Raw genomic sequence first — 24,447 nt, 5'->3', positions numbered from 1 at the left:
AGGATAATGCGATTAAGGATACTCAAACTCTCGTCTTCCTTTGTTAACAATAATACTCATATCAATTGAGTTAAAACTCAATCGGCTTAAAATTTTATATATTATTTTGACTATTTAAAATGTAAAAATATATATTAGAATTTTACAACATTTTATTTTTTTAAATAAATTTTTTCAATTTTCGTATTATTTATATTATATATATGATATTTTTACTTCTTTAACCAATATAATATATATAATAAAAATAAAAGATAACTGACATGGAAGTCTATTTTTAATTTTTTAACGTCGTGGATGAATTTAAATAACGAAAAATAAATTAAATATAAAAAATTTACGTGCCCAAGCCAACAATAATATGTTTCTAATTAAAGCTTTGTGTAGCGAATATTATAATTGGATTTAGTGTACATCGAGATTTGGAATGCTGTCAGTCAAACTCAGATCCTCGTACGTCCCATTAAAAAAGTCAATTGCTTTTAGCTAAAGAATCCAAAACTGCGCCGTGTTACCCCTGCAAACTCCTTCGTGGAGTCTGACCTTTAATTAACAAACCATTACTTCATTCTTAAACCAACAGAAAAAAAGAGCGAATTTCCCGATTATGAGAATTCCAAATTTCCAAAGGGTAAATTCTAAAGATAGTCACTCAACTATAATTTTTTTATTTTAGGTACCTAAAATAAAAAATTTACCATTTAAGCATCCATATTACATAATTTATTCATTTTGATCACTCACTCTTTAAAATATTTAACAGAAATATGACATGGCATTCTTTTATTCATTTTCTATCTTTCCAATTTCCTCTTTTCTTTTATTTTAGCCACGTTACATAATTTCTTGAATTAACAAGCAAAACCTCAATAAGAATATTGCTTTCAATGCTATTCTCATTGGTATACCTAGGTTAGGATAGAATCAGAGATACGGACATGGAAGTAAATTTCAAACTATTGGAGTTGGAAGGTTGGAAATTGCCAACAATCTGCAACTATCAAATCAGGTCACACTATTTCAACATTTTAACTTAAAGATATGATGAAGAAATAGCTATCACAAAATATACTGTGAAATTAAATATGGAGCAATTGCCTATGCTGCTCCAACAAATATCAAAAGGCCAGTTCAACTCTAAATTCAAATGACTCTACAATTTGAACATTTAGAAGCAAGAAATTGCTGAGCTTTAGCTTCTGCAAGCTCACTCACCTCCTGGAATAAAAGCATAGAGAGGAAACTCATCTTTTAGGGTTTCTCGGTTATTTAGGCATCGAAGCTCCGGTCAACAATCCGAACGGTGAAGGTATAGAAAGGGTTGACGAGAACAACATATCTCGGGCTTGCGGCGACCCAACGGTGGACGCAGGCGGATCGGGGTTTTCAGCTTCGAATCTTTACTTGGGGTTATGTAGCTTTTGGTAGCTTTTTTGGAAAATTTAGACCGAAAGAAGGATAGAGGTTCTGGAAATCTGTCGTTTGGTGGTGGTTTTGTATCCGTCAGAACACCGGTGGTGGAGCTCTCTGACGGGCGGCGGTTAAAGGTTAGAGGAAGGAGAATAAAAAGGAAATAGAGAGAAAAAGAAAAGAAAAGAGGAACGGGAAAGATGGGAAGAAAAATGAGAAAAGAATAAAGAATGCCACGTCATATTTCCGTTAAAGATTTTAACGGTAGTGATTAAAATAAACAAATTATGAAATATAGATGTTTAAATTGTAAGTTTTTTATTTTAGGTGCCTGAAATGAAAATTTGTTATAGATGAATAACTATCTGTCTAGTTTACACATTTCTAAATGACAGTTGCGATCGGGAAACTGAAAACAAACCCACTCACTCTCAGGAAGACCACCCAAAAAGAGAAAAAGAAAAAGAAAAAGGCAAACAACCGTCTTCAGATCTGAAAACTAAAATCCAAACTTCATTTATTTCCGTTTGATTGTCGAGAAAGAGAGAGAAAAACGGAAACGATGGAGAAGTTCATCGATAACTTGTCTCCAATGGATCTGATGCGGTCGGAGAAAATGTCGCTTGTTCAACTCATTATTCCTGTCGAGTCCGCTCACCGAGCCGTTTCTTATCTCGGCGAACTCGGTCTCCTCCAGTTCCGTGATGTATGTTCTTTATTTCTTTTTTCTTTACTTGGACCCGTTTCTCTTTTGTGCTCACTTTGCTTTTGTTTCCAAGCATTTCTTTCATTATTCTTGAAAAGGATTTAGGATTTTGATTCGTTTATTTGGCATTAATTAGAAATGGAATTTCGCATTTTACGTAGTTGGATTTATGTTCAATGTAGCGGGAGAGCTTGTTATTCGAAAGTTTAGTTGCTAATGTTTTCCTGCATTTGGAAAATTTATTGAAGTCGATGCGAATTTGATAATTTATTAGGTGTTGTTTCGGTGGTTTAATTTCTAGAGGATTTGAGATCTTTCGCTGAATTAGTTTTTTGTACCAGTATTTGATTTGAGATGTGTTGGAATTGATGGATCTAGTTAAGATGTGACAGGCGTTACTCAGAGGAAGGAAGTTATCCTAGTATATATATTTTTGATAAAGGAATCTTTGTTTATGGTTTGATCGGAGAGATTTTGGAATTTGAGCATATTTAGGACTCGGCTTGAACTTATTGTAGAAGTTAATATTTTCTTTTGTAGGTAATACCATGATAACTTTATACCTAGTATTAAATTGCCCTATAAATGAAAATGACATTTAATATTTTCAATGAGCTTTCTCTATTTGGGAGTATAAAATATAACCAGCTTTTGATGGGTGTATTACTACAGCTATCAAGTTGGCAGGCAGGTGCTATAAGATTTGTTGGATTTGGAGGAGCAATTTCATGCCAAAATGTTGAGGGATTGTACTTAGATAATGACTGAGAGTTTGATTTGGCATTTAAGATGACTTTCTATCTACATTAAGATTCATGTTTGTTTTTTATTTTTTTTATTTCTTGGAGCATTTCATGGAGCTTGTAGGGTAAACCTTTTTGTGAAAGGGTGTTTTTTTTCTGGTTTTCTGGGTTATAATATTGATAATGACTGCTAATTGTTAAAGATACTATCTTGCCATCATTTAGGATGGAGGGATTTTAAAAGTTGAGACTTGGAACCATTGATCCACCAAAAGATAAGCACTATTAGCTGAATTGTTTATGATACAGGTGAAAGGAAGAAAGCTTTTTGCCTTCTTTTTGACTTTGGAATGGGATGCAAAAATTGTTACTGATAGATGAAGAGATGCTTCTATTAAATCAGTTGACAAGTGTGAAAATGTTCTATTAAACGCCTGTCAGGATTAGTGTAGGAGTATGATTTAGGTGATAACTGATAGAAGCTTGAGACTCGCTGCAAAAGGGCTAAAGGATAGAACCAAATCTCCTTGAAAATTTTTGCTGACCATAATTTGGAAATAACCCATTTTCTGGACTTTGCAGTATGCTTGTCAAAATATCTTATACAATCTATCTACTCTTGGAAAGAAATAGATTGTTCTTTATGGTACTAGGTGCTCTGATATCAGGGAATGTCTCTTGGGGATGAAAATATGTCCAAATATTTAATGGTCTTGAATATCTCTAAAGTCATGAGTGGGTGTTGGTTTTATGTTCTCAGAATACTTATTCTGCTAGATGTTTAATTATTTATTTATTTTTGCCTTGGAAGGTTTTAAGACTATTTTTCATTCATCGCCTTGTTCTGGTAAATGTGCCTTTGATATGATAACCATAGGTATATCTGCTAATTGTTAAACATGTTTAGGACGTTGCTTTTGTAATCATCAATTAAATATGCTAATGGTTGTATATTTTTGTCTATGGCAGCTAAACGCTGAGAAAAGTCCATTCCAACGAACATTTGTTAATCAGGTACTATCAAGCCTAATTTTGTGACTTAGGATGTGCCCTTGTTCTCAATTCTTTAATTTGTATTCTAATGATCAAATATGAAGTACTAATTAGTAGTTCTGCATGGTCAGTTGAAGTAAGCCATTCTTCTGATTCTTAGTATTATCTTTCCTTGTATAAGTGACTCTTTCTACAGATTTTCTTTGAATGAATCAAACAGAATATATCTGGCCAGTTTTTCTGATCCCCTTGGGATTGTAGTGAATGGTTAGGATGAATACTGGTTTTATTTTTGCATATTAAGCATCAGTTTTGCTTTCTAATTTCTTTCCTTGTAATTATGAGAGGAGAATGACTAAGGCAGCATTTTTGTTATCTCCACTGGCTGGCCGTCTCATTAGAGGCTGGCCGTTCCCTTCCTTTCAGTTAACCTTCCCGCTGATGTTGGAATTGTCCCTAGATCTTGCTTTCTTGGTGTATCTGCCAAATGACATGACTAGCTTAGCTATAAGGTGACATTGTGAGAAGTAATGTAGTATTTTCTTTTTCTATTATGCAATCTAACCCCTTTGTACTCAGCTTATGGATTTTTAATTTTGTTATGTTTGTGTTAAAACCTATTTAAGTGAACATGTTTTTGTTTTCAAATGGCAAAACTTGGTGATTGTATTTCAATTTTTACAAAAGCAGAAAGAAATTGCTAATCATGCCTCAACGATGTCAACTTTATTTCTGATATCTTTCTTTTTTAGAAGAGCATTAACTATAGTTTCTGATTACCAAATATTGTAGCCGCTTTCTTTAAAAAAAAAAATTTGCAGTTGCTTTAATTTCTCAGAGGTCTTAACAGGTGAAGCGTTGTGGAGAAATGTCAAGAAAGCTACGTTTTTTCAAAGATCAAATTATTAAAGCTGGTCTACTATCCTCAATACACCCTGTTGTGGAGCCAGATGTGGAATTGGAGGAATTAGAGGTTCATTTGCTCTACTCCCACTAAATAATGATTCCTTCCCCACTTTGACTTGCCTCGTGTTTTCTTTGTTATGCCAACAGTTTCACTTACATACAGTGATAATTTATTGAATGCTATAACAGTTAGTGTCAGTATTACTGGCCTTTTTGGGAATGAGGATGTATCAAATTTTATTTTTGTTACAATTTCAGATGCAACTTGCCGAGCATGAACATGAGCTAATTGAAATGAACTCCAACAGTGAAAAACTTCGACAAACATACAATGAACTCCTGGAGTTCAAGATGGTTTTGATAAAGGTGAATTTCTGGATTCATTTCTTACACTTATATTTATATTTCTTTTATTGTTTACGATTATTAATGTTACTTGGATTCGGGTTTGTGTGTAAGGTACGAGTATGTTTATTTTTTCCTAAGTTTCCCCATGTATTTGGAGGATCCTTAGAAGGTTATAACCCCATACCCATGTCCATATATGTGTCTGACAAGGGTTTGAGAAACAGGTGCTTGAACAAAAAAGAAGTGTCGGAGTAACATATCATTTATAGCATTTTTTTATCGACTTCTTTTCCATCTTCACCGCAAACAGTCATTTGAGGTTCTGCTTTTCTTTCTCCCCTAAATGCCATTGTAATTTTATAACATGTTTCTTCAAGTCATTGTTCACAAGCAATTAAGCTCTTTGATTATCCTACTGTGCTGTGCACATTCAAACATGATAGTAAACTACTAGGCAAACCAGAAGGGAAGAAATAGGAAGAACATAGTAAAGATAACAAGGGAAGTAACAATATGAAGTGAATGATTTATCTGTGGTTAACCTTGTCAAATATGTTTAAGGAGTAAACTGTTTTCAGTTTACATTCTGAATGCTGCATTTATGGAAGATTTAGGTACCCAAATTTCTGTTGGATATTGAATGCCTTCTGATGCATAATGGTCCAATTTCAGGCCGGTAGTTTTCTTGTGTCAAATAATAACCAGGCAGTTGCCGAGGAATGGGAATTAAGTGAGAATGTATACTCTAGTGATCGTTATGTCGAGGCATCGTCATTACTTGAACAGGTATTTGTTGACCCTGTGATTTAATTACTCTTCTTTTTCAAATCCATATCTTTGGTTCCATCTACTATATGGTTATCCGCTGTACAGCAAATGAGGACAGCAGACCAGTCTGGGTTGAGATTCATCAGTGGGATTATTTTTCAATCTAAGGCTCTTAGATTTGAGAGGATGTTATTTCGTGCTACCAGAGGCAATATGCTTTTTAATCAGGCACCGGCTGGTGAAGAAATCATGGATCCATTATCTGCCGAAATGGTTTTATTTCCCTACTCATAATCATCTATTATGTCGCTAAATCTTATTCAGTTATCTTTTCATTTGGAAATTGTTACTGTTATTTGGTACGTTCTTACTCTGGGCTGTCTACATCAAAGAGGTTTATTGTATTGCTTTTTGATGATAACTGCATTGTCGTATTATTGAAATCAACTTTACAGTTCTCTCTTTCTATCATCTTTGCAGGTTAAAAAAACAGTATTTGTAGTTTTTTTCTCTGGGGAACAAGCTAGAACAAAGATTTTAAAAATTTGTGAAGCATTTGGAGCAAATTGCTATCCTGTTCCTGATGACTTCAGTAAACAAAGGCAAATAACTAGAGAAGTAAGTGCAGGGCCATGGAGATTAACTATTTTGTTTCTCCAGCTGAAAAATGAATCACAAGCATGCATCTTCACAACCAAGACTTAAATAGATATTCTTGATTCTTTGAGGAGATGACCCAACAGTTATAATTTTTCATTTTTGGTACTTTTGTTCTGTAATATAAGCAACTACAAATTTTAATTCGAGTTGGCTCTTTTTATCTTTTTATTTGCCTATCAATATCTCTCACATGCTTGTTATTAGATGGAATTATAGAAATCTGTATTCTTCTGGTTAAAGTTTTGGCTTTTGGTCACAGATCTTGTCACGTCTTTCTGAATTGGAAACCACATTGGATGCTGGCATTCGCCATCAAAATAAAGCTCTGACTTCAATTGGTTACCATCTAACACAATGGATGAGCATGGTAAGATGTACTAGTGAATGCACCTTGTCTTGTATATTTGATTCCTTTGCTGGGGCAATGAACATCTCCTCCGCGTGCAAAATATTTAACTAGCATATGAAACTGCCATAAGTCTGATATATTTGATGCTGTGTAATATTATCAACTAAAACCCTTATGATTTCTTTTTTGTTTTAAACCAGGTACGAAGGGAGAAAGCTGTATATGATACGTTGAACATGTTGAACTTTGATGTTACTAAGAAATGTCTTGTTGGGGAAGGATGGTGCCCTGTATTTGCAAAAGCTAAGGTATCTTTTATGCATCATCATTCTAAATTCTATGTAACTAACATTCATCGTTATTTTTTCCTTCCCCTCTAGATCTTCTGTTAGAACTTTGCAACCTTAGAATTGAGGAAATGGATTTCCTTGCCTTATAGGTTCAAGAAGCATTGCAACGGGCAACATTTGATAGCAATTCGCAAGTTGGTTCAATTTTTCATGTGATGGATGCTGTAGAATCACCTCCTACATATTTTAGAACCAACCATTTTACAAATGCATATCAGGAGATTGTTGATGCATATGGGTGAGTTCTAACATGATGCTATGTTGCTTTAACACATGGATGGCATGCTTCTGTTGATAGTTTTGACAAATTTGTATAAGCTACTCACTTTAAATTGAACGGTTGTCCAGTATTAAGAATCTTATTGGGTTTATTGGATGGTTTATGTTTTAGATGGTAAATATGATATACTGGGAGGGGGGGGGGCATGAATTGCTTCCTAACCGTGAAGCTAGTTCTTAGAAGATTTATGTAATGGCACTATAATATGTCAAAATTGAAGTATCTCGTCCATTTTCTGACTGCAGCTTCATGTGTTCTTGATCAATTAAATGAATCATACTGCCTTTAGGATAAACTTTTTATATGTTTACTGTTGAAATTTTTACATTTTTAGCAGGATACTAACATGAGAACTTTTCACAGTATTGCTAGATATCAGGAGGCAAATCCTGCAGTTTACACTGTTGTTACTTTTCCATTTCTCTTTGCGGTGATGTTTGGTGACTGGGGTCATGGAATATGCTTGTTATTAGGAGCATTGGTCCTCATAGCTCGAGAAAGCCGACTCAGCACACAGGCATGTGCACGAACATATCATGTTTAGAGTTGAAACTAGCGACTACGTTTATGTGCATTATACAGAAACTGTTAAGGTTATGGTAGGAATTCCGGAGAGGAAATTGTTCTTCAAGGGTAGGATTTCTTATTGGAGCGGTTAAGTGAGGCTTTAACACTGACACAGCGGTTAAGTGAGAGAGGGAATCAGAACGGGATTGATGTGATGGCATTAATAAGTTAATATGGACTCTGAGTGTGATAAATATATATTTCTTGCTCTCTTGTTGGCATGCTTAGATTATATATACATGCTTTCAGTAATCAATATTAATTAATATGATAAATTTTCATACTCCGTAAGTTGCTGCAAAATGGGTGTAGTGCTTGTGTCACTTGTAGCCTTAGCCAAAATTTATCTGTAGCATGTAATTATTGTAATTTAAGTTGTGCACTTGATACCTCACAGAAACTTGGAAGCTTTATGGAGATGCTATTTGGGGGGCGCTATGTGCTCCTTTTAATGTCACTTTTTTCAATTTATTGCGGGTTGATTTACAATGAATTCTTCTCCGTTCCCTTTCACATATTTGGTGGTTCTGCTTACAAATGCCGAGATGCTACCTGCAGGTTCATATAACTACTTTTTAGATCTCGAAATAAAGTAGAATCTCATTACTTACTAGAATGATAATATGTTCTGTTTCCTCTGATGGCTTCCTTTGTGCTACAAATCAATTTTGGAAGCACCCCTTTTTTTATTTTAATAACTGCGATTTTTTATGTAAACTTCTTGGTTTTGACTTTTGGGGGGGTTTCTATTTCTTTCTTTTTGCAAGAATAGGTTGATAGTTTTTGCAGCCACCTTTGCGCTGCAGTTGAAAAAAGAATTTGATTTTTATGCTTTTGGGGCCGCACTAGTGAATCGATCTTTGTTGATCTTCTTTATGTTTATTTATAATAGATCAATTAGCCTTATTTCATGTTTTCTTTACGATATTGGTCAACCCTAAATTAGAAATTCTTAGTCATGTGCATATACCTTGGTTGTAACTGTAACTTGAACGTGTTAACAAAGGGAGACTACCTGGTTTCCATATACTAGCTTAAGGCATTTGTTTTGAGCAAATGTTAGAGATTCAGATTTGCAATAGTGGGGTAGATTAACAATTTCTTACATACTGAAAAGCAGAATTCTTCACTTAATTTTGTTACTCCACTGTTATATGTTTTGTTTCAGTGATGCACACTCTGCTGGTTTAATCAAATTTCGTGATCCATACCCATTTGGTGTAGATCCAAGTTGGCGTGGAAGTCGTTCAGAGTTGCCTTTTCTTAACTCTCTTAAAATGAAGATGTCAATTTTACTGGGTGTGGCCCAGATGAACCTAGGAATCATATTAAGTTATTTCAATGCACGCTTTTTCCGCAGCTCCCTGGATATTAGGTCTGTTCTTCCTCTTTCTTCCTCTTTCTTCCTCCGACTTATACCCTGTTTTCCACTTGCTTTCTTTAAGTGATGGAACTGAAATTTACTTCGCATCTTATTGTTAGGTATCAGTTTGTACCACAGATGATATTTCTTAACTCCCTTTTTGGCTATCTTTCACTTCTCATTATAATCAAGTGGTGCATTGGTTCTCAAGCGGACCTTTATCATGTGATGATCTATATGTTTCTGAGTCCCACTGATGATCTTGGTGAAAATGAGTTGTTCTGGGGCCAGAGACCGCTTCAGGTGTGATTTTCTCTCTTCTGGTTACTGTTGCAGACTGTTATTTGCCATGTTATGTTTCAAGTCTTCACAGCAGTAATTGCTTAACTTGTGCAGATTGTATTGCTTCTATTGGCATTAGTTGCTGTTCCATGGATGTTGTTTCCTAAGCCTTTTATTTTGAAGAAGCTTCATTCTGAGGTACTATGTTGCTGAAATTTCTTTCCTTCTTAAAGCAATTTTGCTATTTTTTATAGCTTCTGTCTAACATTTGCTATTTCTTATATTTAACCAGTATACTTCGAAGATTTCATTGTGCTAAAAAAAACCCTAAAAAATTGAGCCAACCAGATTTGTCTAACTGAATGGCTGACCTCTCATGTAAATCTTGTTGACTTGTCTTCTCATCCTGTAGTACTTTGTTATTTCTCAATACGTCCCTCCTCCCCTAGATAATGAGTGAAGAATTGTGTCTATGCATGGTAATCAAACTGTAAACATTTTCATCTATGTGGGGGCATGCCCATTCCTCTCCACTGCAATCTGTATGCAGGACTATAAATTGCGTACGGTATAAAACAAGCATTGGATATGCTCCTCAGATCATAATTTTTGGTTCCAAGTATTTGGATTACCACAACCCTTTCCAGATTTTGCTAGCATCTGGTCGAACATTAATTGCTTTAAAAATTATAACTACACAAACTGTATATTTCAGAAAAGCAATTACTTGGACAACTCTCACTTCACTTACTTTGATAAGTGTTGCCTATGAGGCTATGATGTGGGGTTTTGGATAACCGAGTACCTTGTTTTAAAATTGGGAGCATAACATGGGAACCCATAATTGTGTCTTAGTTTCTGGATGTTCTATTAGATAATTGGTGTTTCTGATCCTTCCTCTTCTCCAAGGTATAATGGCAGGCTTCTAACTTAGGGCTGTATAATGACAACTAAGAATTCTTAGATTCCTTATTGCACATTTGAACGGTTTTTGGATGCTTTTTGTGCTTAGTTATTGCACTAGACGACCTTTAGTTATTTCAAATTTTCATGGTAAAGTGGAAATACAAAAAGCGTAATAGTCAGCAATCCATAATCTTGCTTGATCTCAAATGCTCTTTTAGTCCCTGTGAAGTAAGGTGCAATTCCAATGACTGAAGGGATAAGCATATAATTATTCAAGAAATTTCTTGGAAAGTTATTATTTGAACTACTGCACACTTCGGTTACCCTTTGGAACATTTTCTAGGCCATTACTATAATTGTCTAGAATCATTAGTTTTTCTCTCTTTTTTCCCCAATTATTAGAATAAATTTAGAAGAGCTCATATGAATGTCTTGTTACTTATGTGATATTTTTCCTTCACTGTGTTTTAGAGATTTCAAGGTCGCAACTACGGCATGCTTGTCTCCTCTGAGTTTGATCCTGATGTGGAACCAGATTCAGCACGGGAACATCATGAGGAGTTCAACTTTAGTGAGGTTTTTGTACACCAAATGATACATTCCATCGAGTTTGTTCTAGGTGCTATCTCAAACACTGCATCATATCTTCGGCTTTGGGCTTTAAGGTAGACCTATAGTTTTCTCAGTTAGAATGTTCTCCACTGCTTCTTAAATAAATGTTATGTTAATGTCTGCTTCTAATACATTACAGCTTGGCACACTCTGAATTATCGACAGTTTTCTACGAGAAAGTCTTACTACTTGCCTGGGGGTGAGTTCATTTAGTGTTCTAAAAAGTTGCCTGCTAGTCTTGTGTATATTCCAACTCCTTCCCATCCTTCCCTGTTCTCTTTCTAGTTTATGGTTTGTAATGTATGTAACTGTTGGATGCATGAAAATTAAATTACTCCATTGTAACCCTCTTTCACAAAGAAAAAAGAAAAAGAAAATCATAATAAACCACTATAAAGTAGGGGTGTAATCCAGATGAGCAAAGGCTCAAGTTGTAAGAAGCTTGAGATTGGCTGAATAATCGATGCTCTAAGCTCAGCTCAAACTCGATCAAGTTTCATTTTTTAAAACTCAAGCCCTATTTGAGATTAAAATCAAACCATTCGAGCTTTCTCATTTAGGCTCGATTAATAGTTTATCTAGTAAAAAATAAGTTCAACTCCTATACTTGACTTCAAATTTAATTATTTATGCTTGAGTTTGATTTTGAATTGAGAATTTTCAGTACTAATTAGAATTATAAATGCTAACGCAGAATAACTTCAAAATAAATTCTCTAGTTGGAACTTTGGTCAGTATGTTAATGGACAACAAAAATATCTTGCACGGCATTGAATACTTCGTGCATAATTTTCTTTTAAGAATCCTAGAAGCAAGATTAATACTGCCAATATGTTATTACGTATCTATGTTTTGAGTTGCCTAACGTGTATAAGCATATTCACTATTCTCTTATCTGACGCATGTTTAGTTTTACAGGTATGACAACGTTGTGATTCGATTAACTGGGCTAGCAGTTTTTGCGTTTGCAACTGCTTTCATACTACTCATGATGGAGACCCTTAGTGCCTTCCTACACGCCTTGCGTCTTCACTGGGTAGAATTTCAAAATAAGTTCTACCATGGTGATGGATACAAGTTCAAACCTTTCTCGTTTGCGTTGATAACAGAGGACGACGATTAGTTAACCCCTAATCCTGCATTTCTGTTTTTGATCAAGTTTGCAAGATGGAGAGGACATTATTTTGAGATGGAAGCTACTAAAAGAAAAAGGCGCAGACGTAACAATTCAGCAGGCTTAAGGTTTGCTCCTCTCAACCCAGCTTTTTGTGCTACACAAATTTGACATAGGAATGTGGAATCCTCGCACGCATTTTCTTTTCAAATGAATTGATATAATGCTGATACTAATAGGTCATATGAAGTAGTGTAGTTTTTCTTTTTTTAACTTCATTTCTTCAAAATAGGAGAAATGAGTTGGTTGGTTAGGTGGGTGGGTGGGTGGATAAGAGGGAGAGAGTCTTATTAGTTAGAGCTAGTTGTAAAGAAGAGCTCTGCTTCATTATTTTCGTATATATAGCTTTCTCTGAATTTCATTTGGTTTTTTCATTTGAGAAGTGGTGGGAAGGGTTTAGATTTATAAGAATTTTTTACACACACAAAGACTACATGGATTTTGAAGCTAATAGGCTTTTGTCAAATTTTTATTGTAATGATTAAATCACATTATTATAGAATTCATTTAATTTTTGCCTTTGGTATATTATACTGAGAATTCTAAAAATAACTTCATTTGCCTCTTACAATAACTTTCCTTTGCCTTTTCTATAAATTAGGCAGTTCCTAGTGAAACTAAAATGGTGTCACTTTCTTTTGTCTATCGGTACGATTATACCAACAAATACAAATATCTCATAATAATACGATAATACAATATGAATATAAGATATTTAATATAGGTTTGAAATACTTAAATGTTGTTTTGAGTTGATATATGTACACAATTAATATGGAAGATATGTACAGTACTTACGTATGTTTAGTCGTTTTTTTGTTGTTGTTCATTTGTTAGACTTTTTTTTCTTTCGGAAAGAAAACTAGTTAAGTTCAAATCTCACAAAATTATTTATAACATTTAAAGCATAGCAGGTTGGATTAGAGTTTATATATTACTGCAATTTAAGGGAAATGATATTTTCTTGCTTGCTAGGTTTGTGGCAACTAGCAAGTAGCTCAACTAATTCTGTCTATTTATCAAGTCAAATTAAGGGTCTGTTTGATTGCCAGTAAAATGTTTTCCGTAAAATGATTTCTGGAAAATGTTTTACTTTTCTGTAAAATGATTTACTGGAAAATATTTTCTAGTGTTTGATTGAATCTGTGTAAAATATTTTCTACTGTTTGACAGATTTCCTGAAAATATTTTCCGGAAAAGTTGTTTTTACATTTGTTCTAGTGATTCAGTGTTCTATCCACATATCGTTATGTCCTATAAATCTATATTTGGGCTAAAATGAAATGGTAAGTGAAATTTATTAGTGAATTGATGAGTAACATATAATAAATAGTTTTGAGAATCTTAATGCTTAATGTCTACTTAATTCCATTTTAATATATCATAAACAAGGTATTTATATGTTTAATATTGATTACTTGCAAAGGCAAAGCTTAATTCTCTAATAATTAAACTTTCATCCTTTAATGTCCAAAGAGACAAAGTTAGATTATAGATACGACCTCAGGGAAAGTAAATATTGATCTCAGCACACAAAAATGCAAAGCCAAAACCTTTAGCTAAAACTATAGGGAAAAACTGAAAGATATTCTCGTATTTTCTTCAAGTAAAATCGCTTATTATATATATTTAGACCAACTTGTGTATAAAATGTCAAATCACATAACAACAGTGAATAAAATAACTCGAAGTCTAAAAACTAACCATGTACGTATGTATGTATGTATATATATACACATAGGCACGTAACAACACCAAGAAATTAAAAAATGTAAAAAATGTAAAGGAAACTAGAAAAGAATCAGGGAACGATATGTAATAAAGGTCTGCTTAGTTCCCACAGTGCCATTTTGATGTAGGAACACAGCTCAGGTAATGGCACCAGCTGCAATGGTCATGTCCATTCTCTCCTCTAAACAGCATTACCAACCCCATTGTGAAACTGTCATCATTCGAAAAAGGAAAACAGAGGAAATTAAACAAACGGGACCAAAATTATAAACACGAGCTGCTAAACTAGTAATGTAGGGTTGAGAGAACTTACCCAACAATGAGTAAAACCATAGCTATCACCAAAAATAGGTATTGGTATGCTTTATGCTTAGATGTTACACGAGCACTGGCAGGAAGATGTTTACGTCCCACCCACCCGAATTGGGGACGAAGCAGCAAAACGAACCCGAGGAGAAAACCGGTTAAGAAACCTCCAATATGCGCAAAGTTGTCGACGTGAGGAAGAATCCTCACTGCTAAGTTAATGACAATGATGACCGTGAGTGTGATCAGAGCTGCAGCCTACAAATTAAGGTAAAAAATCAATATCCTCTATTACTTTTCAAGCCACATGAAAAAAGAAATCACATATAACTCTGGTTTCCCTTCATTGTATTTCTAAGTAGATAGGAACCCGAGGCAACTAATATTACCTTATTTGTATAGATAGTCCAATTAGTCAGCAGCTCTGACAACATTGCTCCAAGAAGGCCAAATAAAGCACCAGAGGCACCAACAGAAATGCTACGTTGAATGAAAAGAGACGATAGTACGCTACCACTGCAAAAGGGAACAGATAACGTACTGAATCCAAATTGTTGTTCAAGGCGAATTCCAATGAAGATCAAGCTCAACATGTTTGCAAGAAGATGAATAACACCAGTGTGCAGCCAGATGCAAGTGATAAGCCTCCACGTTTGATTGCCATGCACTACCTTGTCCCATTTTAAGGCTCCCAATTTTTCCAATCTGAAGGAGGAGGAGAAAGAACAACATAAAATTACACAACTCGCGATTATCAACGACGACATGGCATAATAAAAAAAAGGATTTGCATTAGACCATACAAAAACAAAAATAAAGCTACAAATCAACTAACTTCATTAACCAGTCCTTGATTTCCAGACAAAGTTCATTACCCAAATTAACAAAGAAACTAACTTAAGTTCCTATAAAACCATTAATCCATAAATTAACAAAGCAACTAACTTCATTACCCAGTCCATGATTTCCAGACATGCCATTATTTAACAAAGCTCAAATTTGACTCAATTGATAGCTCGACCGAGTTCGAGTCTTTCTTCAAGTAGTTTGCAAGCACCTTTACACCCCTACTATAGACAAAGCAAACCATGACATTTCATATTGAGAATTCCTATTGCTGCTAAATGAACAAGGAAGAACAAATCTAATAATAACCTTAAATAGTATCAATCATATCAGACACAAATTTCCAATAGAATCAAAATAAATCACAGATTGATATATCCTTTAGCATGATCCAAGGATAATCCTATAGAAGATCAATTGGGAACTGCAGTTGAATCATCAAATAAGAACTTCCTACATAAACAACTTCTAAAAGATACCGTCAGTCCATATCTAAAACTTGCAAGCAATTTTTTCCCCTTCTTTAGAATTGAAAGTTGCAAAAGGACCCTCAACTTCAATTCCAACCCAATTTCCCATCACATTAAAAAAAACACAAAAACTAAACAAAATCTCAGAAAACCAGAGACAAAAAAAAAGAAGTGAACAAACTCAAAGCATGATCAACATTATCGAAGTGGTGGTCTGTTTTTCCCTTTCCTCTAACAGGCATGGACATTGGTTTCTTACTTAGGCAGTCGATGTGGGTAGCAATAGTGTTAGAAGAAGAAGAAAGAGTGGAAATTAGAAAGATGGCTTCCAGCATTAACAACCGAATGAAGAATAAAAGAAGAAGGAAGCTTACCCATCATTTGAAAGCAGAAATGGCAACGGCAGTAGCAGCCAAAAAGAAATGAAAAATAAACGGAGCATAAAAGCCAAAAAGAAATGAAAAATAAATGAAGTAACCGTCGAAAAATGGAAATGGAATTGCAACGTACCAGCAGCGGTTTCCAGTTCTGAACCAAAATGAAGCTTTCAATAACAGAAATTTGAAGGAATGAAGGAAGGGAGAAGAATGGATGAAGGGAGCTTACTGGATGAAGGGAGAAGAATGCCTGAGAGCTTTAGGAAAATGTCTTACGGAGATTGAATCGGTAAGACAATTTCCCAAAAATTGTAAGGCATTTTCCCGTGTTTTGTAATTGATTTTCCAAAAGGAAAATATTTTCCTCCAATCAAACACTGGAAAATAGGGAAAATCAATTCCGGAAAATATTTTCCCCCTATCAAACAGACCCTTAATACAGAAACAAACTTAATTACCTAAAATTTCAAAGTATCTATTTTTTTATAGAATTTAAATATAAGAATATATGAATTACGTCGATTCGTGGTAAGAGAGTCTGAACCAGTTACATGATTGAGATTAAAAACCAAGAAAGAGATTGAGATTAAAATTTATGGTAAGTGAAATATGAAAAAAAAATGTTATAATTACGTTTAACTCTATATAACAAATTAAGATAAGAGAATATTAATGTTTGGATCCAAAGCGATCTTCTCAAGTGGAACTAAAGTTGCCTTGTCATTCAAAGACATAGCATGCATACAATACAACCTCTAATTGGTTGCAGAAGAAGCTGCATTAGAAAGCTCCTTACTTCCTCTACGAGGTGAAGGTCCCAAAAGGCAATCGTCAAACTTTTTTTCTCCATCATTTCCATTATGTCTGGAATGAGTTTGATGGAGTTTTTGTAGGTTTCAGTTTATTTGTCTCCTATCAATCTCAACTCAAAACTATTTTATGTTGAAACATTTTTAAATATTTATAGTGTTTTAATAATTATAAATGAAATGATGTAATGTCTTTTGGTTATTGATCAAGAGTTATATTACTTGATTTTTGACAAAAAAATATAACTATACAAGTAATATTACTTGAATAGTTATGAGATATTAGTTGAATAATTATCTCCTTTAAAGAGTGATTATTTAGAAAATATAACTATTGAAAGTTATATCTCTACGAAGATACAAAAGATTTCCTATAAATAAGAGTGAGATTTCATTTGGAAAACATACTAAAAAGTTTCAAAAGTTCTTTCTATCATTCCTTCATCTTCTACTATTATTAGATTGTTCTTGTTATATTTTGCTCAGTGTCTAGTGGATTATTTTCATCAGCGCAAAACACAAATAGTCACCGAACTTCATTGTATCCTCGAGGTTCATTGGCTTGAAACTCATTTACACACCGAGTATAAATGAGAGTGAATAGAACCTTAAAGATAATGGCTTAATACACACCTTGGAGCCTTGTCTTATTGCTTCGTTTTTTGTTCAAGTTGTTCGTGTTCATTCGTGTGTTCGAGATTTTCCTCACCAAGTTCCGCACTAACAATTTTAAGGTTCTATTATTTTCATGATGGCTACTACAACACATGAAAGTGGAACACTAAAGGAGTTGTCTTCCAACTTTGTCAAGTTTGATCGGTTTGATGGTGGCAATTTCTAAAGATGGCAGAAAAATATGCACTTCTTACTATTAATTTTGAAGATTGTTTTTGTTTTGGATACTTTAAGACTGGAAGAGAATGAAAACGAATATGTTCCTATGACTTGAGAAAGGCAAAAATGGGAAAATGTTGATTACATGTACATAGACCACATATTGAATGGTTTATTCGACACCTACCAAAATGAGGTCACCGCTAAAGAACTATGGGACAAATTGGAGACAAGATACATGACCAAATATGCTACAAGTAAGAAATTCTTATTAGTCGTTTTAGTAGTTATAAAATAATTAATGTCATTATAGACAAACTTCTTCTATCTTAAAAGGGCATTAAAACAAGTCTCAAACAAAAGAAAGAGAAATATCTCTTGAGGCTTTGGCAAATCATCTTCGTATTAAAGAAGAATACCCAAAGCAAGATCAAAACCTAAATTCTGAAAATGTCAAAGTGCATGTTATGGAGGAAGTACAGACTACTAAACCATCCAAGAGAAAATTCAAATAGACTATTAGAGCACTTAAGTTCAAAAAAATAATAATAATAAAAGGGCTCATGCTACTATTGTGGTAAGCCGAGACATTTCAAGAATGAATGTCGATTTTTAAAGAAGAAATCTTCTTATAAGGTTGATAATAACGAAAAGTTTGTTGTTATAATTTCTAAAATTAATATGGCACAAGATGATAATGCATGGTGGATTGATACTAGAGCAACCAAACATGTGTGCAAAGATAAAAGCACGTTCACAAAGTTCACACAATGTGAATATAGAAATGACTTGTACATGAGAAATTCTTCTACCGCAACAATCAAAGGCAAAGGGTTTGTTGAACTACAGTTCACTTCTGGAAAGGTTTTAACCTTGAATGATGTATATTATGTACCAAAAGTTAGGAAGAATTGTGTCTGGAAGTCTGTTGAATAAATTTGGTTTTAAACTTATTTTTGAGATAGATAAGTTTATTTTGTCCAAATGATGAATTTGTGGAGGGAAATGGTATATGCATGAGGGTATGTTCAAACTCAATATTATTAATAAAAATAAAGATATTGTTTTTGCTTGTATGATTGAATATTTTTGTTTATGGCTTTATAGATTAGGTCATTTGAATTATAGAAAATTGAATAACATGCATAACTTAGGTTTAATTCCTGTTTTTAATAATATTATTAAAAAATACAATACATGTATGTTGACCAAAATTACCGGAAACATTTTCTCTAAGGTTAAAAGGAAAACAAAAATGTTTGATTTAATGCATAGTACTTTATGTGGCATGCATAATACTCTTACATTAGGTGGAAAGAAATATTTTGTTATTTTTTATTTATCATTGTTCTAGATATTGTTATGTATATTTATTCCATTCAAAAGATGAAGCGCTTGGTAAATTTAAATTTTTTAAATATGAAGTTGAACTTCAGTGTGAATCATTTATCAAATGCTTAAAAACGAATAGAAGTGAATAATACTATAACCCAAGTTATTTTGAATCCACTGGGATTATACGTTTCAGCCCCTTAAATACCACTAGGGGTGAGCAAAACTCGATTCAACTAGAAAAAATCGAAAAAAAATTGAATTTCAAGTTAAACGAATTGAGTTATTCAAGTCAACTCAATTTTTTTTTCGAATTTCAAGTTCAAATAGAGTTGAGTTTTTGAATTTGAATAATTTTAATAAACCAAATATCAAACTATAATATTTTACATTTTTACACCAAATCCTCAAGTATTTTTACTTTTCCTCCAAAATTTTTACTCATTCTCACTTTCCCTACAAAACTTTTACTTTCTTCCTATCCCACCCCCATCTGTCCCAAAACCATTTCCCCTAATTTTTTTTAATATTTTTTCTCCAAAACCATTTCCCCATCTATCCCATCCTACCCCCCATCTACCCCAAACTTATTCCCCCCCCCCACAAAATTTTTTTGAATATTGTCCTTCCAAAATTTCTCCCCCCATTTATTTTTCCCCAAAATTTTATTCTCTCAAAAACTTTTTATTTTCTTCCTAAATTTTTACTTCTCACCCTTTACCCAAAAAAAAATCAAAATTATCCAAAAAAATCTCTAAACCTAAATAGTTTTAATTTTATTTATATTTACTATTTATATTATTAAATTAAATTTCACATTTTGTATTATTTATATTATTGAATTTTTAATCATATTAAATCTTTATATTAAAATTGAATTGAATTATTAATGATGCCATAAAATATTCGTGTTAAAATTTTATGTTGGTATCAATTTCACATTTTATCTTTAAAATAAATTTTATTTAAAAAATCACATTTTTACATTTAATATATTTTTTAATTTCAAAATACATAGTGACAAGAATCAGAAGATAATTGAAGCAACTAGCAAGCAAAGAAACTAACCCATATATAAAATATTAATAAATAAATTATGAGGTGATGACAGTTAATAATAAATTTGATTATGGTGGGTAATAGTAGTTACAAGGACCCAAAGTTTTTTTTGTAAATTTAACTCGAACAAATATATTTGATTCGAATTCCATCTCAATTGACTTGATTCGAGAAAATTTCAAATCGAGTTAGGATGATAAAATAGGATTCGTCAACTCGATTAACTCGAAATTTTTTCATTCAATTCGACTGAATGCTCACCCCTACATACCACAACAAAATGGTGCAGCTAAAAGGAAAAATATAGTCTTAACTGAAATGGTAAATTCAATGTTATCATATTCAGGTCTTGGACAAGGTTTTTGGGGAGAAGCTATTCTAACAGCTTGTCACATATTGAATAGAGTTCTTAATAAGGAAACTAAAATAACCATTTATAAACAATGGAAGAAAATGAAATCAAATCTTAATTATTTGAAGGTTTAGGGCTATAGAATTATTGTCAAAGTTTCAACACCTAAACGTAAAAAGTTAGGTGAAAGAGATGAATGCATATTTATAGGATATACACATAATAGCAAGGCATATGAGTTCATGGTAATTGAATCAACTGGTTCAATTTCAATTAATATTGCCATTGAATCAAAATTTGCTATTTTTGATGAAAATATATTTTGTTTTATTTCAAGACAATTACAATCACAACAATTAATTCATTCTTCAAATGAGAATGAGATTCCATTGGAACAAATTGATAATAATGATGAACCTTGTCAAGAATTAAGAAGAAGTAAAAGGATTAAAAAGGTCAAAGATCTTGGACCAGATTTCATTATGTTCCTCGTAGAAGGTAAAGGTGAAAGTATAGGCAATAAGATACCTTATTGCTATAATACAAAATCTGATCCTATTAATTTGAAGAAACGATTAAATCTCAAGACTCTACATTTTGGAAAGAAGCTATAAATGATGAGATGGATTCAATAATAGGAAATCAAACTTGCACCTTAGTTTATCTTTTACCGGGTTCCAAACCAATAGGTTGTAAATGGATCTTCAAAAAGAAAATGAAGGTTGACTGAACCATTGATAAATTTAAAGTAAGATTGGTAGCCAAAGCTTTTACACAAAAACTAGATATTTATTACTTTGATACTTATGCTCTAGTAGAAAAGGTTGTTATGATTATACTCTTAATATCACTTATCTCACTATATAATTTGGTTGTTCGTCAAATGGATGTTAAAATTGGATTTTTTTAAATGGTGAATTAGAAGAGAAAGTGTACATGGAACAATCGGAAGGATTTGGTGTTCCAGGACAGGAGCATAATGTATGTAAGCTTGTTAAATCTTTATATAGGCTTAAACAAGCACCAAAGTAATGATACCAAAAGTTTGACAAGATTGTTCTAGCTAATGACTATAAAATAAATGAATCTAATAAGTGCATATATAGCAAATTTGAAAATAAAAAAGGTGTCATAATTTGCTTAATTATATGTAGTGACATGCTCATATTTGGCACAAATTTGGAACAAATAGAAAATATAGAAGTTCTTGTCAAGCAACTTTACTACGAAAGATATGAGTGTAGCAGATACTATTCTCGGGATTAAAATAATCTGAGAGGAAAGTATTATAGGTTTATCACAATCACATTACATTGAAAATGTGCTTAAAAAGTTTGATCTTTTCAATTGTATGCCAGCATGCACTGTTGGAAAAAATACAATTCAAAAACAGTTGCGGAAAATAATATTTTAAAAACCGATCTAATTTGTGATATTTATAGCAATAAACCCTAGACCGAATTTGCACCTGTGTTTTTAAATAGGCGGATCCTTGTCGTTCACGACTTTCAACCAAACAATCTTTTCCGCTATTCTCGTACCACGAACTGTTTCGAGTGTGAGCTCGAACGATTCGAATCAAAACGCAGAACTAAAAATAATACTTTTCTTTTCTTTAAATGTGAAAACAAAAAATATCTTCTCAAATAAAAGCCGACAGAATTGTTATTCTAGAAAATAGATTCAATAGTTGAGAATAAATTCTTTCTATTTTCGGGCAGAGTAACATATCTTAAAGTTGTGTAAATAGCTCTACCGGTTCCATCTATTTATAAGGAGAAATAAATTCTTTCTATTTTCGGGCAGAGTAACATATCTTAAAGTTGTGTAAATAGCTCTACCGGTTCCATCTATTTATAAGGAGAAAAGGTAGAACCCTTATTGAATTGTAGAAGTTTATTTCAACTAGAAAAATGGACTCTTAGTCAACTAGAAGTATAAGTGGCAGTAACCCTAGTTAATATTACTAGGGTTTTCCGTCTACCCCTTTAACATGAGGGGCTTTTGGGTCTCTTCTATATCGGGTCTAAATACAAGTACTTCCCAAACTTTTAACCTAATACTTTATAATTTGATCCAACCCAATATTTGTTTTTCTATTTCCCAAAATAAACGTCTCAATATATTTCCAATCAAAGAATCTATGAGAAAATATATTTAATTTTTCTGTATTCAATTGTTCACTATAACCAAATGATTTATTTCCAGTTTTGAATTTTATTTTATTCGAAAAACATAAATTTATTTTTCTTTTTCATTTTATAGAAAACCATATTCATTTCCAAATAATTTCATTTCTCTATTTTCATTTTCATTTTGGAGAAAACCATAATCATTTTCAAATGTTTCTATTTCTCCGTTTCCATTTTCATTTTGGAGAAAGACATAATCATTTCCAAATGATTTCCCATTTCTCCATTTTTCACTAATTCTATTCATTTCTATTCATTTCTTTTAACATGCAATTCATTTCTGTTTTCAACGAGTTAACAAAGGGATTGATTGGATATATGCAATTAAGGCTCAAATGATTTATAATTAAGTTTCAGCTTTTCACCTATTAATTATAAACTCATTTAGTCACGAAGTCATTCCACTATAGTATCGTGATTGAGCTCTCCCTAACGACATACCATTACGAAAGTAACTCGGTTAGTGCTCGTCCAATGACATTGTCATAAGTGTGTTACCCTCATAGGACTTCCTTAATCTTTTTGGAATAATATTTGTGCTCCCAATATAATCCTAATTTATCTCATGGTAATCATTATATCTTCTTTCATAAAAAGTCAATTACTATCAAATAGTAATAAAGTCATTCATCATAAAAACGAACGACCAGTGACCACGTTTACTTTTCATCAATCATGTAATATCAATGAGAGGATATCATTTACCCATGTCTCTAGTTATGAATGTCACTATTGCGAATGACGCTACATACTACAAAAGCTAACGCACCAACTTTCGGTTCCTTATCTATTTAAACTCAAGCTTTTACTTACATTAAAATATACGAGTCATGCATACATAGTCCGTCATCCACCCAGGGTTTAAGCATGTCACACTATGAACGTTACATGTGAATAAATCTATAAACAAATCTATTCTTCTTGGGTCCTGTCTGATGTACTGTCAGTCCAGCCAGTTACATATATGTCTCTATCTTCTGGGAGTCATCTGCTCCGATGTCCAAGACAAAGCATCTCCCCAATTGGAATTGATAGATGACATATTAGTCTTTTAATCGGCTTACTCATTTTTTATTAGACTAATGGCATGTTTAGATTCGTCTACTAATATAAGTTGTCTTTTCGTATTATAATCTGACCACATAATACCGCTTAGTATTAGTTAAACATTAGACAACCAGTGAACAACATTTGCTTTTATTTTTCTTTGCGCGCAAAAATCATATGAGGATAATTATACAAAATATATTAATGTAATCAATGAATTTGTTTTATTAACCAATCTGTTTGAAAAATTACAAGTGAACATAGACAAAAATGCTACACTTAGGCAATCAAATTTAACATCTACACCCATGGATCCTCAAATAAAATTATTATCTAATGTTGGTAGGAAAATTGATCCATTGAAATATGCAAGTCTAATTGGTTGTCTTATGTACATAATGACTTGTACAATGCCAGATATTGCATATGTTGTTGGGACATTGAATAGGTACACAAATAATCCAAGTAGTTTACATTGGCAAGCTTTGAATAGGTACACAAGTAATCCAAGTAGTTTACATTGGCAAGCTTTGAATAGAGTACTTAGGTACTATAGATTGTGCTATAATGGATATCCTTCAATTTTATAAGGGTATTCAAATGATAGTTGGATTACAAGTTTGGAAGATCATCTTCTACTAGTGGATGAATCTTCATTCTTAGTGGAGGTGTTAT

At 32.9% G+C, this 24,447-nt stretch overlaps 2 protein-coding genes across 7 annotated transcripts; one reads left to right on the top strand and one right to left on the bottom strand.

Moving 5' to 3' along the window:
• Window positions 1–763: 763 nt before the first annotated feature.
• On the top strand, window positions 764–12,969 carry LOC107891503 (V-type proton ATPase subunit a1). Of its 5 annotated transcripts, none has more exons than XM_041100587.1 (19): window positions 764–1,674; window positions 1,846–2,116; window positions 3,829–3,873; window positions 4,703–4,825; window positions 5,017–5,124; window positions 5,779–5,892; window positions 5,980–6,147; window positions 6,355–6,492; window positions 6,794–6,901; window positions 7,084–7,191; window positions 7,323–7,471; window positions 7,877–8,030; window positions 8,478–8,638; window positions 9,249–9,455; window positions 9,563–9,746; window positions 9,840–9,923; window positions 11,103–11,296; window positions 11,383–11,442; window positions 12,162–12,969. In XM_041100587.1, the coding sequence occupies exons 2-19, from the start codon at window positions 1,973–1,975 to the stop codon at window positions 12,364–12,366; spliced, it is 2,454 nt and encodes an 817-aa protein (XP_040956521.1). In that variant the 5' UTR covers window positions 764–1,674; window positions 1,846–1,972; the 3' UTR covers window positions 12,367–12,969. The 5 variants fall into 5 exon arrangements, with proteins under 5 accessions (XP_040956521.1, XP_040956519.1, XP_040956520.1 ...); XM_041100585.1 differs by having other exon boundaries at window positions 1,806–2,116; XM_041100586.1 differs by having other exon boundaries at window positions 764–1,719.
• Window positions 12,970–14,013: 1,044 nt separating this feature from the next.
• Window positions 14,014–16,753, bottom strand: LOC107920809 (RHOMBOID-like protein 3). Of its 2 annotated transcripts, XM_041100590.1 has the most exons (5): window positions 16,377–16,519; window positions 16,145–16,298; window positions 14,844–15,159; window positions 14,462–14,712; window positions 14,014–14,359 (listed from the first exon to the last, which is right to left on the bottom strand). In XM_041100590.1, the coding sequence occupies exons 2-5, from the start codon at window positions 16,210–16,212 to the stop codon at window positions 14,248–14,250; spliced, it is 747 nt and encodes a 248-aa protein (XP_040956524.1). In that variant the 5' UTR covers window positions 16,213–16,298; window positions 16,377–16,519; the 3' UTR covers window positions 14,014–14,247. The 2 variants fall into 2 exon arrangements, with proteins under 2 accessions (XP_040956524.1, XP_040956523.1); XM_041100589.1 differs by having other exon boundaries at window positions 16,145–16,753.
• Window positions 16,754–24,447: the final 7,694 nt, after the last annotated feature.

This window comes from Gossypium hirsutum, chromosome D09, assembly GCF_007990345.1.
Source record: "Gossypium hirsutum isolate 1008001.06 chromosome D09, Gossypium_hirsutum_v2.1, whole genome shotgun sequence".
Lineage (NCBI taxonomy): Eukaryota > Viridiplantae > Streptophyta > Magnoliopsida > Malvales > Malvaceae > Gossypium > Gossypium hirsutum.
This window is presented reverse-complemented; position numbering and strand designations above follow the sequence as displayed.

Coding starts and splice junctions, on each gene's coding strand:
- LOC107920809 (XM_041100589.1), bottom strand. CDS start 16,212: ATGCTCCGTTTATTTTTCATTTCTTTTTGGCTGCTACTGCCGTTGCCA. Junction 14,713..14,843: donor GGACTATCTATACAAATAAG/GTAATATTAGTT, acceptor CTTAATTTGTAG/GCTGCAGCTCTGATCACACT. Junction 14,360..14,461: donor ATGGTTTTACTCATTGTTGG/GTAAGTTCTCTC, acceptor GAATGATGACAG/TTTCACAATGGGGTTGGTAA.
- LOC107891503 (XM_041100587.1), top strand. CDS start 1,973: ATGGAGAAGTTCATCGATAACTTGTCTCCAATGGATCTGATGCGGTCG. Junction 5,893..5,979: donor CATCGTCATTACTTGAACAG/GTATTTGTTGAC, acceptor TCCGCTGTACAG/CAAATGAGGACAGCAGACCA. Junction 9,747..9,839: donor GGGGCCAGAGACCGCTTCAG/GTGTGATTTTCT, acceptor TAACTTGTGCAG/ATTGTATTGCTTCTATTGGC.